The sequence below is a fragment of the Hyperolius riggenbachi genome, chromosome 1 (assembly GCF_040937935.1).
Source record: "Hyperolius riggenbachi isolate aHypRig1 chromosome 1, aHypRig1.pri, whole genome shotgun sequence".
NCBI classification, from domain to species: Eukaryota; Metazoa; Chordata; class Amphibia; order Anura; family Hyperoliidae; genus Hyperolius; species Hyperolius riggenbachi.
Genome location: NC_090646.1, coordinates 248,651,980 through 248,671,689, shown reverse-complemented (window position 1 = coordinate 248,671,689; position 19,710 = coordinate 248,651,980). Strand labels below are relative to the sequence as shown.

The 19,710-nt window shown below is 44.0% G+C and overlaps 1 protein-coding gene across 2 annotated transcripts in view; it reads left to right on the top strand.

Annotated features, from left to right (window-relative positions):
• Positions 1 to 19,710, top strand: part of GRID2 (glutamate ionotropic receptor delta type subunit 2) — a 724,654-nt gene that overhangs the window by 194,125 nt on the left and 510,819 nt on the right. For both annotated transcript variants that reach the window (XM_068270973.1, XM_068270982.1), the window contains exon 4: positions 11,887 to 12,060. In XM_068270973.1, coding sequence (XP_068127074.1) covers positions 11,887 to 12,060 — 174 coding nt within the window. The remainder of the gene's footprint in view (positions 1 to 11,886; positions 12,061 to 19,710) is intronic.

Genomic DNA, 19,710 nt, shown 5'->3' with positions numbered 1-19,710 from the left:
TGCGTGCTGTCACGCAGGTGCACTGAACAGGTATGCATTGACCTTTTATCAATACAACATGCAGCTGCCTGTCACACACACAGTTACCATGAACAGGTATGCACTGTCGGACTGGTATTACAAATGTGCAGCTGTCACACACGTGCAGTAAAAAGGTAGTCACTGAATGTGCTGGGCCTTGCACAGGAATTGTTAAGGGCCAGCTGTGACTAACTGACAGGGCTGTATATGCAAGTGTCAGTAAGACACACACACACACACACACACACACACACACACACACACACACACACACACACACACACACACACACACACACACACAAACAGATCCCAAGAACAACATTAGCTCTCAAAAGAGCTGTTGAGGGTGCTTGTTAGCAATAAGTATCAGCAAGGAGCAGGCTAACAAGCCTCACTTTTGCCTAACTAAGCTTTTCCTATGTCTCTGCAGCAAACTTTCCTTTCTCTAATTACTGCAGCCACACCAAGTGAGGAAAATGGCCGATGCAGCTGCCTTATATAAGGGGGTGGGGGCTCCAGGAGGGAGTGTAGCCTGATTGGCTACCATGTGTCTGCTGACTGTGATGTCGAAGGTCAAAGTTGAGCCTAATGATGTAGTATAGAGGAGGGTGGAACTCGCCATAAAGTTCGCGTTTCGATGCAAATGCGAAATAGCGATGTTCGCGTGAATAAGTTCGTGGTCGAACCTAGTGTTGGGCGAACACCTGGATGTTCGGGTTCGGGAAAGTTCGCCGAACATGGCCGCAATGTTCGGCATGTTCGGGCCGAACCCCGAACTCCCCGAACATCCCGCTTTTGGGGGCCCTATGGGGTCGCAGGCATAAGGGGGGAGCATGCCCCGATCGCGGGGGGGGTCGGAAATTCCCCCCACCCCCTCCGCTAGCGCTCCCCCCTCTGCCCGCTTCCCCATTCAAAAGTTAGGAAGTGAAACTGTACCTGTGCGGCCGGTAGTGGGTGACTGGCAGTGGGCGGCACTATGGAGAGACTGAGGAGGAGGAGGAGTCCGGAGAGTGACGCGTTGAGGGAGGCCGGGCAGTGGGCGGATCAGCAGTAGTACCGTACTACTGCTGATCCGCCCACTGCCCGGCCTCCCTCAACGCGTCACTCTCCGGACTCCTCCTCCTCCTCAGTCTCTCCATAGTGCCGCCCACTGCCAGTCACCCACTACCGGCCGCACAGGTACAGTTTCACTTCCTAACTTTTGAATGGGGAAGCGGGCAGAGGGGGGAGCGCTAGCGGAGGGGGTGGGGGGAATTTCCGACCCCCCCCCGCGATCGGGGCATGCTCCCCCCTTATGCCTGCGACCCCATAGGGGGCCAGTATTCGGGCGAACAGGGCCCTGTTCGTGCCGAACAGGGGCCCTGTTCGGCCAGGCAATGAGCCGTTCGGGCGAACCCGAACAGTTTGGCCGAACACCACCAGGTGTTCGGCCGAACGCGAACATCACCCGAACAGGGTGATGTTCTGCAGAACCCGAACAGTGGCGAACACTGTTCGCCCAACACTAGTCGAACCGTTCGGGCCATCTCCACACCTGGGGCATATCTGAGTTCACAACTAGAAAGTACAGCTGTCTTTACCAACTTCTCTTCAATTAGCCCTCTCAATTTGACATGTCCCTCTTCCATCTACAAACTGCACACAGTGCTATTATCCTACCTTGCTCCACTCCACCAGCATTGAAATCCTATCCTATCCTAGTCCTGTAATTTTAGTGTATATTGCTTCTCATATTCTGGAAGGCTGGACTCGCACAACATAGCTGGCTGTTGTCTCCTCAATCCCATCAAAACACTATTGTCAAAAGCATTGCAGGTACACAGAATTTAGTGCACCATCATTTTTGGCGGCCAAATAACAACTTTGCACCACTTGCACTACATTACCAAGTTTATTTGGGCCTGTTTATACAGATCACTACATATATAAGAATGTCCGAATATTATGTTGGTTGGGTCAGCAGTATCTTTAGGTTGGATATAATGATACCACACCCCCAGAGTCCTATGTACCAATGTTGTGGCTGGAAATTGGGAGACAGTGGGCAGTGAAATTAAATCTCAGACTTAAAATCTAGGGAAATTTCAGAGCTAGGCCTAAGGGTAGGCAGGAGCAGTACATCTGTGGGGTGGAAGGTCAAGACAGAGTGCCTTATTAGCCCTTCCACTCTTCTGATGGCTGGGACTGTAAGTGAAGGAAGACTGATCTGTGGGAGAATCAGCACAGAGGGAGAGGGCCTGAGCAATTTGATCATAATTATTTCGATTCTCTTTACTGAAGACTCTTTATTAAAGTGAAAATGTCTATGTTTCCAAACAATTCTGGTGCTTTATTTCTATATAACATTCCAGCAGTAAGGGTGAATCCGTACTCTGCTAGCAAAGTGCTGTACTGGGACATTACACAGGGCAGAAAGCCCTGCCATAGTAGTATTTGTTTGGAAGTATTGGTACTTTATTATTTAATATTACTGGAAATAAATATAATCATCATTATATTATTGGGACACACTGCCTTCACTCTATTCACTGCCAGCCAGCACTCACTACTCCTCTGAACTTGCGCTCTGACTTCATATGCTCTCTGAAAAAACAATCCTACCCATTGATTTGCTTCTTTACTGTAGTCACCCACTTTCTGCTGACTTTGAACTGCTTACTTGTCATAGTCACACCCCTCTAACTATCTTTTAATACACACCAGCCTTCAATGTATTCACTCACTGAACTCCCCAATTTCCATAGTTTGATCATCATCATAAAAGAAAATGAGACTTTAGCTATAGTATAACTCCAGTGCCCGCTATAACCGCTAAATAGCCGTGCCCTTTTTAACTTGCACTGTTTTTAAATGATTTGACGTGGAGATACTGCACATCACATTCTAAGTAAATATATTACACCCAGTATGTTGCAGAAAGTCTGGAAAAGTCCTAACGATTGATTGAGCTTATTGAAGAAGAGATGTTGCCAAACATGAAAGACAGCTGAAATGATATAGTAGTGTTCCTCAACATCAACTCAATAAACAACAATTCAATAAATATGCCAGCATGACTGTCAAATTCTTTGCTTTGAGCTTAATGAATCCATTGATCTATAACAAGCCTTTTCTATCAATTCATTGAATCTTTCATTGAACCCAGCTTGAATACATAGCACAGTACAAGGAATACAAGAGATAATTAGGGGGATCATGTTGTTATGTCAAATACACAGAGAAAAAATGCATCTTTTACAAAAAAATAACTCCCTTGGATAAATATCTAGAAGTTATATTCAAGCTATGAGTTAATATTTGCTACAGTAATGTATGCAACACAGAGTTTATGTTCCCAGAATACAGCTGTCCACTAAGGCAGTGTTTGTTGACATCATTACAGCCTATACCCTTCATGAAAGATGGTGTTTTGGGGAGTCCCTCCAACTGTGAAAAGTATCATTTCAAGAACCCCTTGCGCATTTATATATTTTTATGGAGACCTTAATTTTTGAGTATAAATGTTTTTCAAATATTCCTTTATGCCTTTAATTATATAATATACAGCACTTAATGAGCTTGATTCACTAAACCATGATAACTCATATCACAGCCATTTTTGCTCGCTTTTTCACGTTTGCCACGGTCGCGAACTTGCACGTGCAATTGCGCAAACGGGAATTTTCTCACGCAAATGATATTGTTTTTGCGCGCAAATGCGAACTTGCGCACAAAAACAATATCATTTGTGCACAAAAACGCGCAATTGCAAGTGCAAACTCACGATCGCGCGCAAACGCTGTGATATGCGTTATCACGGTTTAGTGAATCAAGCCCATTGAGTCTTATTTGTTTCATGATTTTTCTTTTTTTTTTATCCTAATATTCAGTGTAATAGGCTAAGGCCCTTATTCAATACACTTTTTCTTCAAAGTTTTATCCATTGAGATAATTTTTTATCTTCAGTTTAAAATACGTTTTCAGCACTCTGCAATTGAAAATAAACCAAAAAGTAGGTGAAAAGGTACTGTCATTTTTTTTTAAGTATGTTTTGCTTGCTTGTGACTTAAAAGCAGGGGGGGGGACCTGGACCTTTTGGCCTGGAGGGAAAACAAATCCTAGAGGCCCCTTTATGTCACGGCAGCCCCATGTACACACACACACACACACACAAACATACATATATATTTTAGGGTTTTACAGCGGGTGGGTATGTTTTTGGTTTGGGTATAAAATACAAAATGAAAGCACCATTAGCCACACCAAACCACATTTGAGCGCATGTGCCCCTTCCTTTTGAAGCATGTGCCCCCTCCTCTATAATGCAGCCACGCTGCCTGCCTGTCCACCCAGTCTGCCTTTTAATTTTTTTTTAATGCCTTTTAAATTTCTATGGCTTCTAACACACAAACCTTTCCTCTCCTCACACTAGCCTTTTACCTGGACCCTACCTAAGGGCCTGTTTCCACTTGTGCAGTGCGAATTAGTCGCGGAAAACACAAAACGAATTCACATGCGGATGCGAATTTTACCGCGAATGTTACCGTGAATTTGCGGGAGTTTTCGCATATGTTAATGAGTATGTGAATTTAACCATGTCAGTGGCTGTGTGCTTTTACATTCATTTTATGCAAAAACGCCCTCAAATTCGCATACGTACGTAAATTCGTAAAAATTTGCATACGAAAATGCTTGCGAATTTCCTATTTAATACATTGTATGCGAATCACACACCGCAAGACGGTGTGCGAATTTTTCTGAGTACTCTACCGTGCAGATTTTTTCTGCACAGAAAAACGCTCAGAAATCCTGACAAGTGGAAACAGTCCAATTCACTTGTATTGTCTATGCGAATCTGCATGCAGGAAACTAATGCAGATTCACTCTAGTGGAAACAGGCTTCATTCACACTTCAAATCACAATCTATTGCACTTTTGCAAAGCATTTTTTTAAGGAATCTGCGATTTTGCAGAATTCCTTCATGTGCAATTGCTCATAATATATTATGCTGCATGCAGCATTGCAATGCTGCAGTGGGATCACCCTCATAGGATTATATTGTACTAGAGATTTGCTAACATACGGCAATCAGCAAGCTCCCTGTTAGTGTAAACTAGCTCTTATACTAATCTCCCCTTTCCTCTGCCTAACACTAACCTCCTCTCTCCTCTGCCATATACAGCCCTGTCTGTCGCAGCTGGCCCTTGCTAATTGCTTTACTGTGCCAGGCCCAGTACATTCAGTGCATACCTTTCACTGCCTCTGTGTCACTGCGCTTTGTATTATACAATACCACCACCAGTCAGTGCATACCTTTTCCCTGCACCTGTGTGACTGCACAATTGTATTATAGCAGCAGTCACTGCATACCTTTTTCCTGCACCTGTGTGACTGCACAATTGTATTACAGCAGCAGTCAGTGCAAACCTTTTCCCTGCACCTGTGTGACTGCACAATTGTATTATAGCAGCAGTCACTGCATACCTTTTCCCTGCACCTGTGTGACTGCACAATTGTACAGTATTATAGCAGCAGTCACTGCATAACTTTTCCCTGCACCTGTGTGACTGCACAATTGTATTACAGCAGCAGTCAGTGCATACCTTTTTCCTGCACCTGTGTGACTGCACAATTGCATTATAGCAGCAGTCACAGCATACCTTTTCCCTGCACCTGTGTGACTGCACAATTGTATTATAGCAGCAGTCACTGCATACATTTTCCCTGCACCTGTGTGACTGCACAATTGTGTTATATCAGCAATCAGTGCATACCCTTTCCCTGCACCTGTGTGACTGAACAATTGCATTATAGGAGCAGTCAGTGCATACCTTTTCACGGCACCTCTGTAACCGCAAATTGTAATATACCACCAGCAGTCACTGCATACCCTTTCACTGCACCTGTGTGACTGCACATTGTATACCAGCAGTCACTGCATACCTTTTCAATGCATCTGTGTGACTGCACATTTGTATTATAGCAGCAGTCAGTGCATACCTTTTCACTGCACTTGTATAACATTGTATTATACCACCAGCAGTCAGGTCAAAAAAGTGTTCAGTACCTCACCTTTATCAAAATGAATGAGGCATGGATCCTGGAGGGCTACTGCCTGCCTGAAGACTAAGTCAGTCCCTACACACAGCATCTCTGCCTGCCGGCTGCTGCCTGCTGCCTTCTCCAAGACTAAGTCAGTCCCCACACAGCATCTCTGCCTGCAGGCTGCTTGACTGCTTTCTCCACCACCACCAACAGGGTCCACCAGGACTCCAGGTGGATTTCTGAATTTGTATGGCTTCGGCTGCTACCAAACATAATAATCATTTTTCTGGTGCGTGTACATGCCTAATTTTTCTGGCTGCACTTCAGCTGCAACAACAAAACAAAAGGCATGTACATGTGTCAATTCCCCTTCGTGATCGTTACCTTGCCATAGTGAAGGGGCTTGCGTATCACAATGAAGCAATGACCGGCTATATGAGTGTGTTTGGGGGGCACACCTGACCCAAGATAATAAGGTTGTGGCTTCATTGTGGACAGTTGATCTGTCATTGAGCTACCTCAGCCCGACCATATGGGCTTGAAAACCACCATTGCCTGCACTCTCACCATTGTGCGCACCAGTCCAGCATGGCCATCACCACACAAACAGCTGTTTGCAGTGCATTACACAGTGAGTTTGGTCTCTCAGTGTGAAGCAGTACACTACTTACACTAACTGCTGATCCATGTATACACACGCAAGATGTTTTCAAGCACTTTAGGCCTCCAATTTAGCAATGCAATGGGATTTTTTGCCTTTTAGGGATTATAACCCTGCTGTGCGTCAAACCCGTAATTTTCCCTGGGACTTTTGGCATGTATCCCACTCTGTTATGCCCCCCTCCAGGTGTAAGACCCCTTGAAACAACTTTTCCATCACTTTTGTGGCCAGAAACAGTGTTTGTAGTTCTTCAAGTTCACCTGCCCATTGAAGTCTATTGCAGTTCGAAAAGTTCACAGGTTTGCGAACTTTTTCAGAAGTTCGAGTTCGAGGTTCGCAAACCGAAAATCGGAGGTTCGAGCCATCTCTACCGAACACTATCCTCCCCTCTCCTCTGCCTAACACTAATCTCCCCTCAATTTGTGTTTAAAACACCCCAATGCATAACATTGTACAACATGTATGATTACCATAAACTGACAGCAGGTACAGTCTATGGTGGGTGATGTTTAAAATATGCACTAAATGCCCAATGTTGATGCAAGTGTGGTCCCTCCCTTAGAGACCGTTTCCACTAGCCACGGTGTGATGCGATTATCGCATCACACTGTTTTCAATACAAGTCAATGGAGTAGTTTCCATTGATGCAAATTTACCTTTGTGGTGCAATGCGGGTCAAATTATGGATAGCATGCTGCACTTTTCCATAGCACACATCCAATTCCCATAGCAGTACATTACTGAGCTGCATCGTATGATGACCGGGTTGCATGCAGTGCGCTGCGATGATCACATTGCACCGCGACAATGAGGCTAGTGGAAACGGGCCCTTACAGACATTTCATTAGTCTTTGAAAAGAGCCTTTAAGTCTGTGCATGTAGCATGTGTGTATATAGAGTGTGTGTATTTGTAGTGAGTATGTTTGTATGTAGTGCATGTGTGTGTGTGTGTGTGTGTGTGTGTGTGTGTGTGTGTGTGTGTGTGTGTGTGTGTGTGTGTGTGTGTGTGTGTGTGTGTGTGTGTGTGTGTATGTATGTAGAATGTGTGTGTGTGTGTGTGTGTGTGTGTGTGTGTAGTGTCTGTGTAGAATGAGCGTGTGTGTGTCTGTGTGTGTGTGTACCTATCGAAGCTACCTGCTTCTGGCTTTCAGAGAAGATTCCTGCTGTTCCTAGGTACCTGGCTGGGGAGTCGCATTAGGGTATCGGTTTACTAACTTCTGGTAGCAGCTAGCAAATCGCGTCCAGGCTGCAGCCCTCTTCTCACTTATGCTTCATCAGCCCTCTCTACTCCATCTTTATCAAAGAGGGAGGGGGGATGGAGACATGCCCAGCCAGGATAAGCACACTTTTAGTCTCTGTAGGGTCAGGAGTTCAGGCCATACAGAGACACTGGTAGCTGAGCTGTCTTTTGCTATGATACCTAATGTGATTGTTTCAGTGCAGTGATGTCCTCAGTCCATGCAGTTACACCACGTGTGAGAGGAATCTGGGAGGTGCTGCCTGGGGGGGGTCTGATCTCCTGCAGCTAGCCAATAGTGTAAGAGGTCTGATTCCAATCTAGCCAGGATAGTGGGCTCAGGCTGATATGAGTGAACTTCCTGGGGACGGGGCTTAGAATTGAGCAGTCGTGGTGCTGCCAATTTATAAGCAAGTTCCAACTTACCACTGCACTGGCCGGCCCTTGGTTGCTTGAGGAGGCACTGTTCTGGGGGGGGGGGGGTGATTTGAACCATCTCAAGCAGTGGAGTAGCAAATAGGGGGTACAGAGGTCGTGATTGCACTAGGGCCTCTGGATCAAAGGGGCTCATCCAGGTCCCTCCTTAAACTTCCAGCTTAGCGCTTTATTGTTGTTATCCTGGTGATGATCACCTCTATATGTGCTTGGTACTCATTAACAAACGGTTTTCCTCCCTAGCTTAAACTGCAGCTGTTCTTGGTGGGTATTTGTGCTTCATATCAGTTGCCTATGGAGTGTTTGAGGGACCCAGTGATAAATTCACGCTAGGGACCATACCTTCTTAACTATGCCACTGAACTTCCAAGTACCCCCACAAGTACACATACCACATGTTAATATAACCTAGGTTATAGGATATCTAATTAGGTAACATATTTTACCATACAATTGTTTCACACCGCAATAATTACAAAATAATAAGCAAAAATTGAACCTTTGATCAATTAACTGAAAAAAATGATGTAATATGAATAAACTGGATATGTTAAGAGAAACAGATGCATAACTGAGCCAATGAATGGTATTGAAACTGCACACAATTAACACAAATATGCCTATTTTTTCCCCTGAGTACCCGGACAAATCTGAACCAAGTACAGAAAGAATATACAAACATGCACATAGTATAATTTGTGGGATTCAATACTAGGACTCAGTGGGATAGCAATAGGGGTTACATTGGTTGCAACCACATAAGGGCCCTTGGGTCAGAGGGGCCCACTGGGGGCCCTCCCTCAAATAGAGTATTAGCTCTTCAATGATGCTATGCTGGTAATAATCACTTCTATATATGATCACTTCTAAGTATGCTTTGAACAATAGTGGGAGAAACTGGACAAACACTGCGCAAACGTATGAATGGACACAGGCACACTATTAATGATACCAAATCTGGGCTCCCAGTTGCTACACACTTTCGGTCCAACGGACACAGCATGGATGATCTTCGTGTCACTGCCCTGAAGGGTGGCTTTAAAACGTCAAATGATCGATTAATAGCAGAAACAAAATGTATAAATCGGTTCAAAGCTGTAGAGAAGGATTTGAATAAAGACAACAACTTTTTATATTGGTATGAGGCTGATGATATTTGAACTTTCTCAGCCATTCTAGTTGAACTTGTGAACTAAGAATTTACAATACCTCTGGGTCAATCCTAATCCCAGGTCTGTGAGCATCGAGTAAACAAGGATCCTTATCTCAGCTAACAACCTCTAACCCCATTTAGATGGTCTGTTTGAATTAAGGCATCTTAATGACATGTATTTATGATTGAAAAAAATATCTGTTTTCCCTTTTGATGTTGCACGTATAAAGCTGTCTGTACCACCAGCCTGCAAACTAACAGGATATAAGCCAGACGAAGGCTGCAAGGCCGAAAGCTTGCTTATTTTTATTCATTTTTAGTTAGCCAATAAATGGTATCATCCTGATTTATAACTTCTTGCTTTTACTGATGGCTAACACGGTACAATACCCTACTGCTACTAGTAATCATTAACAAACTGTTCACCTGTTCACCTCCTCTGCTTACACCTCTCATACTGTGGATGTCCTTGGCAGGTCTTGCAGTAGCATATGAATTATTATGTATAGCATGCTTGGGGAGGATGCAAAACTAGCACTCATTAGCTGTTCCCAAGGGAGACAAATCTGAGAACCGCAACCATAGAATGTTAGACGGCCCAACTCAAATTTATTTTCCCTGTTGAACACTAGTTATTTACTTAGTGGTGTGTTTTTGCTCGAGCAACATCCACTGGCTGTCAGTCTGCCAACATCTTGCTAGCGTAAACATGGTATCTTCACCTGTATATGTGTATGTCATATGAGCTTTGGGTTTAAGTTTTTTTTCCTGTATTTAAAGAGGGAATACTAGAGATTTGTCCGAAACCTTTCAGGCTACAAGATAACATTTGTTCTTTTTTTTTTTCTACTGTTGTGTCCTTAAAGAGGAACTTCAGCCTAAACAAACGTGTTAATTAAAATAGGTAGGTAATATAATCTCTTACCCACCCTGCTTTAAAAGAACAGGCAAATGTTTGATTTCATGAGGGCAGCCATCTTTTTGGTTGAAAGGAGGTGACAGGGAGCATGAGACACAGTTCCAACTGTCTTGTGTGCTGATCACCCCTCCCAGTTGCTAGGCAACATGAATAACAACATAGGGAATCCCATCATGCTTTGCACAGCATCAGGGGAAAATAGCCTGGTTTTCTTTGATGGGTGGAGCTTAGCTAAAAATGCAGCTAAAAAATTATGCGTTGGTAAGAAAAACAAAGTTCTGATGCTGTGAAACTGTTAAAGAAACACCAAGCCTTTTCAGTTCTGCTGAGTAGATTTTTAGTCCGGATGTTCATTTTAAGTCACCCTTTCAAACCTACTGCTTTTTCAGGTCTGTAAAGTAAAAAAAGCTTTACTTACATTATGTTTAGGATGCATTTAAATGCCACAACACACATGTCAAGAAGTTTAAGAAACAAGTAATGTATTATGTTTTACCTGTTTATATAGTGCCAATATGTTTGCTGCCCAGCTCATTACAGAGTAATTTTTTCTCTGTCTCCCAAGTCCTTTCTTGTAAGATGAAAATTATTGTAACACTGTCTAAGAAAAGGCAAGAGGAATTTTACATACCGTACATTTTAATTTTGCATCCCTATCTTTATGACCCCTACATGATGTTCTACACATGTTCTCTTTCAAGCTCTACAGAGAAAACAAAGAAAAGCAAAAATTATTCGGACAAAAGCAACAATGAAAATATAATTGTATTACTCTGGGGTAATATTAGAATGTAATTATTCCTCTATTAATGGCTTGCCTAATATATATGGTTCTAAAAGACTGCAAGTAGAATGGAATTAATTTAGAAATGGCCATTAAAGATTTGCCTATGATGAATTCATCCTTCTCTCTATCAACAGTTAACACACTGTTCTGGATAATTGTTTTACCTTGTAAGTCCTTGGATGTAATTTGTTACTGTAATATGCATTTCATTTTGTCTCAGTTCATAATGAGGACACAGCTTGTAATATATGTAAACAGTTTTTGTTCCATTTTATGCGCTTGGAGTGCATTTTCATGCAGGTATCTGCATGTCAGACTTCACTTCATTTTTTATAGTAGCTTAATATTTCAGTATCTTCCCTGATGCAATTGACCTATTTTTATTTACGCGCAAACACTTGAAATAGCAAAAGGAAAAAAAAGATGTAGCCTGATGAGGGTTAATCCCAAGAGGCGATTTTAAATCTTTATGTCAATAGAAGTCTCTGGGAGAGAGCACACAAGCTTAGCCACGCATATTACATATGCAGTATTTGATTCCTTCAGAGGGATGTTAGGGATACTTAGCTCTGCTTTTCCATTTGTTGTGATGCTAGTGTAAAACACTGATTTTTCTATTATTATTTTTTTCTTTCCATTTTGACAGGAGATAAATGACTTGGATGTACAGGATCTGGTCAGAAGGTCGATTGGAAGGTTAACAATTATTCGTCAGACCTTTCCAGTGCCCCAGAATATGAGTCAGCGCTGTTTCCCCGGCAACCACCGAATATCTACTTCCCTCTGTGACCCAAAGGACCCATATTCCCAGAGCATGGAGGTATAAGCTTTAACTCACTGTTCTTTTTACTCAAATATATATTAAACTGTCTGTGCAAGAAATATCCATTCTATTTTCAATATATTACGGCAAAGAACATCTAATAACATCACCATATGTTAAAGTTGTTTCATACAAAGTGGGATAGCAACAGCCATAGCAGTAATATCAAATGCTATAGGCCCTCACGTAGAGGGGACCCAGGTGGTCTTTAACATCCTCAGTGCCTTTTTTACTTTGTGTTCCTCCACCCTATAACTTTATCTTTCAAGTGGGTTGCAGTGGAGTACATGTTACTATGTCCATACATATCTATAGGACAAGGAAAGGTTCCATGTATGCCTAGGTCTGGAAGCCACATCACATTTTTGCTATGGGTCTCCACAATTTCTAGATATGCCACTGTTCCATATAATACAATAAATACAGAAGAAGCAGAATTACTGTAAAAGACTGTACCATTGGTATGGAACAGGGGATCTACAGAGTATCCGCTCATGAGGCCTGTTTTATCTTCACAATATCAGAATGGGTAGCTATTTATTGGTGGTAATAGTAACAGGTCTGCTTGTTTTTCATTTTGGTATACTAAAGGCATGTGTATAAAGCATGGAACCCAATCACTATATAGATTAAGAATCCCCCCTGGGTAAATTTCTCAGTAAATTAAGAACATTTACTGGGAGGACAACCCAAGGATTAAGCAAGCTATATACACATTCATCTTTCCATTAATTTTAGAGTAATCTAATCTGCTCGGGACTCTATCGCAAAATCATGTCCAACTGTAACGATTGGTGTAACACAGAGAGGGTCTGATTACCGGTGAACTGCAGTATCACCGAGAATACAGAATATACCCGATTATTGGTGATCTGCAGTATCACCGATAATCAGATATATCTACTAACCTCTGGACACCTGAGGTAACCAGTGAGTGTTAGATGCAACAGTATACTTTGAGTACTGCACAGAAGTAAGTTCCTTCCCAAGGCCTAGACTCTCCCGGGGGAGGAGCTAGGCTGAGAGTAGGAAGGACAGAGCGTAAGTGACACCAGTGAGAGGGTGTCACTAACAGGTCTGGGAACTGCCTCTAACAGTAAGGCCAGTTCTCGAGGTCGGGCAAGCCAGGTCGATAACACACAGACAGATAAGGTACAGATTCAGGAGACAGATATGGAATCCAATAAACAGGCAGGGTTTGGCAACGGAGTATCAGAATAGCAAGGTACAGAATCAGGAGGCAAATACAGAGTCCAGGAACGAGCAGAGTTTGGCAACAGGATATCAGAAATAGCAAGGTACAGAATCAGAGTTCAGAGGAATAGTCAGGCAGGCAGAAGGTCATAACAAATAATACAGTTCAATATTCCTAATGCTAAGGTGCGAGTTCCTTGATCATCAACACCTTTGGAAACTATGCTAGAACAGAGATACAGACAAGGTCTGAGTGCTACCACGTAGTGATCGCAACGCCAGACGCCAGATGAATGACCAGCACCCAGTATATATACTATAGCGCTCACCAGCGCCACCCCTAAGTGCTGGACCAATGGAAGGTGGTGAAAATGTCAGCTGACCCGCTTGGTCAGCTGACTCTTCTCTGGCTGTCATATAAACTCTGCCTCTCAGCGCGCGCACGCGTCCTTCTGAACCTGTGTGGACTAGCAGTCCCAGCCACACCAGACATGTCTTGCAATGTATCCGCTGATTCGGGCGCGGGGGCCGCCGCCCCGCTCTCCAAGCAAGCGGCGGCTTCCCCGCGTCCAACCACAATGTCAGTAGTATTGCTATGCGCGCAATCCGCTGCATCCAACGCGGACTCCACCGCTCTGCCCATGCGGCATGCGGCGGTTTCTTCGCGTTGTGCCACCATGTTGGACGCGGAAACAGCCGCCTCACTCTGAGCACTTGCGGCCGCTTTTCCGTGTTACCTCACACCAACCAATTGAATTGTTAATTTTTCTTTGCCTTATTTATTTTGACAAGCTGCCTAATTATATTTTCTGGGGTACAAGTATCCATTTATTTGTCCCCAGCATAGGTGCAAAAGTGTCCCCAGTATAGATGCCAGGACGTCCCCAGTATAGATGCCAGGATGTCCCCAGTATAGGTCCCAAGGTGTCTCCCTTGCTAGTATTAGACCTTCAGATCAGAGAGGGACCGGAGGGCAGATCAGCGCACAGTAACATTGCAAAGCTGCAAATTACTTCAAATTCAGGAAATGACGAGTGACGTCACTTCCGCATCTGAAGTTACTGTCCGCCACTCTGCTCTTTAAGTCCCGCTCTGATCTGCAGATCTGAGGGGCAGATACGGGGGGGGGGGGAGGCAGCTGCAGCCCGCAAGCGTGACTAAAGTAAGCGGTTCCGGTGCCATGGCAATGGCCCAGTGCTGTAGCTGCTGGCTTCTGGGTTTGTTTGGCCCTATCTTGCCCTATGCTGCAGACGCCCATGATGGCTTATACTCCACCATATGTCTCCATACTTACACAAAAAGAGGAAGAAGAGGTGGAGGTGTTTGTAGTCCATGAAAAGATGAGGCAGCAATCAGGGGGGATAATATTTGGCATTTGGACTGAAGTACTATGGTGACTGCATTTGGACTGAAGTAGGATCTCTGCAGAGCAGAATCAGCTTAAAGAGCAATGTGCTATGAAGCATGCTGTATCATTTATTTATCTATTTTTTATTTATTTTTAGTGTCAGGAAATGTCTTCACCTAGCTCTCTCATCATTCTCATTTCAACCTAGCACAACCGTCCTTTCTCCTCTAGCCTGTGACATGTGATGTCGGTGTATAATTATGGTAGAGTGACGTCATGTGCTGACTGTGTCGGGATAGAGAAAGGATAGTTGCACCACAGTGGAGCAGGATACAGGAGAGACTGAGATGCTGAAGCCAAAGCAAGCGCACGCGCGCACGCGCACACACACACACACACACACACACACTGAGATTAACTATTTTTTTGTAGCATTCCTTGAAGGGCCTTCCAGCTGACTGTACAGGGAGTTAGGAGGCACCCGGGCAAGGTCAAATTGTGCCACAGTAAATAAAGCCTGAAGAATTTTCTTATTGCAACTACCCTACGTGTGAGTGTGACTTCCTCAAGGTACACTAACCAGTACTCTATTATATCTGAAGTACAAGTCTTAAGATACAGACTACTTGCCCGGGCGCCTCCTAACTCCCTTTATCCCAGTTTTTGAACCCCTAATCCAGGGGAAAGGACTCCTGGAATCATTCCCGGTGTCCTGTCTTTTTCTGGAGTTGCGACCTACTAGAGCACTAGAAGCAAGGCCGAGTGGGGACGGTACTTCCTCACATGCGAAACGCCTGGTTGCTGCTTAGCAACCAGTATATTGTGAGTATATCACCTCAAGTATTACACCTTTTCTGGTGCCCCTTGGATAATACACCAGATCGGGCTCCCGGTCTCTCTGTGTCTTTTTTGTCTTTTCTATAAGAACCAGCTGACTGTACAGGCTTGTTGGTGCTGTTGTCCAAATGTGCTGCCAAAGGATAATTGAAAATGTACATTCATATAGATATATATTACTTATTATTATAATATTACTATACATATTTTTAATTACAGTTAAACATGCTTAATGACAAACCAATGTCTGCTACTAGCTTGCTATCTTTCTTACAGCTACTAAAGCCAAATATATTGACCTGTTTGGCTGAGCAGACTTCAAGTCAAGCTGTATATCTGATATACACTGGGCATGATCAATTATGACAGTTTAACTAGTTATGTTACCATGCATAAAATATGAGGGCATATACAATAAACTGCATTAAGCAGAATTACATACGTAAGGTTTTACCACTCGATGAGTAGAGCAGAATGCAATGCATTACATTATTATTATTTAGTATTTATTTAACGCTTACATCTTCCGCAGCACTGTACAGAGTATATTGTCTTGTTACTTAAGTGCAGTGGCGTACCGTTAATTGGGTGCAGGGGGCGTGGCGCACCGGGTGTCACATGCCAAGGGGGGTGTCAGAAAGGCCAGCCCAGTACATTAATTCTATCAGGGTTGCCAAACCGTGCAATCCGCGGTGGCACTGGCTGATCCCCGTGTAGCTGAGCAGGAGAAATCAATTAAGCCTCCACACCTCCTTTGTTCCTCCCTCCAATCAGTGATAGGCTTGGGTGCTTGCTCTTCTCTCCCTCCAATGAAAACAGAGAGGCAGCTGAGGGAGCCGCCCACACACATCTGACCAGGAAGCAGCATCAGCGTGCAGGGGAGTGAGAGAGCAGCGTGGTGTGTGAGTTGCTGTGCTGTGTATACAGCTCTGTAGATGGACTTTAGGGCAAGACTGAGGGGAGAAGAGTAGAAAAATCCCAGGGACTGAGAGTTCTGCAGCTTAGTGAGGCTCCTTGTTCTCCCCAGCTGGTATCACTGTGTGAGTTACGTCCTAGGGGGAGAGAGAGAGCAGGAGAGATGATTTTCCCCAGGGCACTGCACGTTGTATTTGCAAAGCCCCTCCAGGACAGCTTGTCTGTGAGACTAGCATTATTATCAGCTTGCTGTGGTGTGAAAGGGTGGGGGCTGCTGATAGACAACACAGGCAGGAAACATGCATGGAAGGAGGTCTGCTGATCTGCAGATATCTCTCTGAGTCTGACCCCCTCTGTGTTACTAATCACTCAGGTCTCCTCCTGCCACGTGGTTTTCTATGGCTTAACCCTTTAGAGGCAAATACTTATACACCTCTGGAAACATGGGCCAGCAAGTCCTGTCAGCGCATGCTGAGACTTGTAGTAACCAGGAGTTCAGGTAATATTTATGAGCTGCACCTCCTCTGGATGATCTGACAGGATATGCTGAGCCACAGACTGTGAATCCAGCGTAAATTGTTTCTAAACTAAACAAATGATTAAGCATCCCCCACTGAACTATTTGCATGCTGGCAGTGATTGTGAGCTCCTCTGAGGATAGTGACATGACTGTAAGGCACTGTGGAAGATGACAGCACTATTTAAATACTAAAAAATGAATAATGGTGCCAGTTTAGACCCACCCACAGCTCTCCTTAAAAGTATGCTGCTGACTCTGCCCCCTGTCCATCTAAAATTTGGGGTGTCCTTTTTTTTGGGGCTTTCTGGCTGGAGTCTGGACTGCCGACAGAAGTCAATAAATTATGCAGCTGCTGCCTGAGGCTGAGCTACAGCCTACCACAGCCAGCACAGTATCTTCTCCACCTGCATTATTGGCATTGCTCAGACCCCCGCCTCTGTCACATCGGTTCATGACACAGTTAAAGCCCAGCCTTTTCCTGTGTTGTATGCTGGGGGCCGCCGCTGGAAGCAGTGAGTGGAGGAGTGGATGCCTGGCCTTGCCACCTAGGACAGTGTGGAATAGCGGCAGCAACAGTGGTACTCAGTGGTGGTAATGTCACACACACTCACACTCCCTCTTGGCCTCATGTGTGAGCACTGTCACTCACGGCAAGCCACGGAATCTGTGTGCTGCTGCCTGTGTGAACGCGCCACCAAGTACCACCATTCTGCCGTTATTTCACCATTTCCCTTACAACCTGACGCTTTTCCACCATTTCCCTCAACACAGACAGAGTGGGCAGGGCAAGAGGCAAAAGGGGAGTCTCAGTCAACAGGCACTGTCTCGACTGGAGACAGTCAGAGGAGCTCCCAATGTCTAATGTCCTGGAGACAGTCCAAGAAGCTCACACTCTAATCCCTACCATACCAATAGCTAATGTCCTGAGATAATGGCTATCATTCATAAAGCATTTCCGCATGCGGAAATGCTTAAAACAGCTGACTTTACCGAACACTCAGCAAGTTCGGCATTCATAAAGCCTCTTTCCGCATAAAAAACTGACACTACCGAGCAGAGCGATAAATCACCGCCTTGTGCGGTGATTATCGGAACAAATGTAAAAAAATGGTGATTCATAAGGAATTACGCAAGCGGTATGTGGACGGGAAATACTGCTCCCTCTCATGTGGCGATACTAATGTAAAGTGAATGGAGACACAGACCTCCCAGGTAGCTGCAATAGAGCGGAACACGGAGAAATGTATCAACTCGGCAGCTTCCGTGTCTCCGCCTGCCTATCGCCAGCTTAGTTCGGGGAATCTCTGCACTGCTATCGCACCTGGATACATTTTTATGAATGCCCACCCAGAAGTCTAAAATACCGGCAGCGGTGTTTTCCCGCATTGATTCTCCTTACCGACAGCTCCTTCATGAATAATACCCATTGTGGATTTATATAGCACTGACATCTCCTGCAGCACTTTACAGAGTACATAGTCATGTCACTGACTGTCCTCAGAGGAGTTCACAATCTAATCCTACCATAGTCATAGTCTAATGCCCTACCATATTATATTATGGTAGGGCATAATATAGGCTTTTTGTCCCTAGGCCTTCTCAAAGGACTAGAGGACATGATCTGCGCATGGAGGAAAAAAGTTTTAGCCATTTATTTAGGAAAGGGTTCTTTACAGTTAGAGTGATTAAGATGTGGAATGCATTGCCACAGGAAGTCGTTATGGCAAACTCTATACCTGCATTTAAAGGGGGCTTAGATGCTTTCCTTGCATTGAAAGACATCCATGGCTACAATTGCTAGGTAATGCCTAAAGATGTTGATCCAGGGATTTTATCTGATTGCCATCTGGAGTCGGGAAGGAATTTTTCCCTTTAGGGGCTAATTGGACCATGCCTTGTAAGGGTTTTTTCGCCTTCCTCTGGATCAACAGGGATATGTGAGGGAGCAGGCTGGTGTTGTACTTTATACTGGTTGAACTCGATGGACGTATGTCTTTTTTCAACCAAAATAACTATGTAACTATGTAACTATGTATCTAGATAGCACTGACATCTTCCACAGAGCTATACGAGTACATAGTCAATTCCCCTCATAGGAGTCAATCTAATCCCTACTATAGACGTATTAGACAGCCATAACTTTTTTTTGGGGGGGGGGGGGGTGTCTGTGGATATCCAGCACCGGGTGTCAAATACCCTAGGTACGCCACTGCTTAAGTGTCCCTCAGAGGGGGCTCACAATCTAATCCCTACCATAGTCATATGTCTGTGTATGTATCGTGTAGTGTGTATCATAGTATCGGGCCAATTTTAGGGGAAAGCCATTTAACTTATCTGCATATTTTTGGGGTGTGGGAGAAAACCAGAGTGCCCAGAGGAAACCCACACAGACACAGAAAAAGATGCAAACTCTGTGCAGATAGTGCCCTGGCAGATATTTGAACTGGCTACCCAGTGCTGCAAGACGAGTGTGCTAATCACTATGCCACCGAGCTGTCCCATGAAATGCATTACACTGTACTTATCGTGTGTAAGACTTTATACATGTAATTCTGCTTAAAGCAAATCATTACATACACCCCATGGTTCTAAATGAAAATAGTTAGTGTAATCCAATATTAAAGTTAGGAAACAAAATAATCTTCTGTCATAATTTTATTCAAAATGAATTTATCAGTGCAAGAAGATAACTGTTGCTTTCTCAAGAGTAAAATAAATTCTAACAAATGGGATGATTATGAAGCTACTTAACATTTTATTCTAAAATTGCAATTGTTCAGGGCAAAAAAAAAAAAACAAAACTTTTTTTTTCAAACAGCTGTTTTAGCGGGTG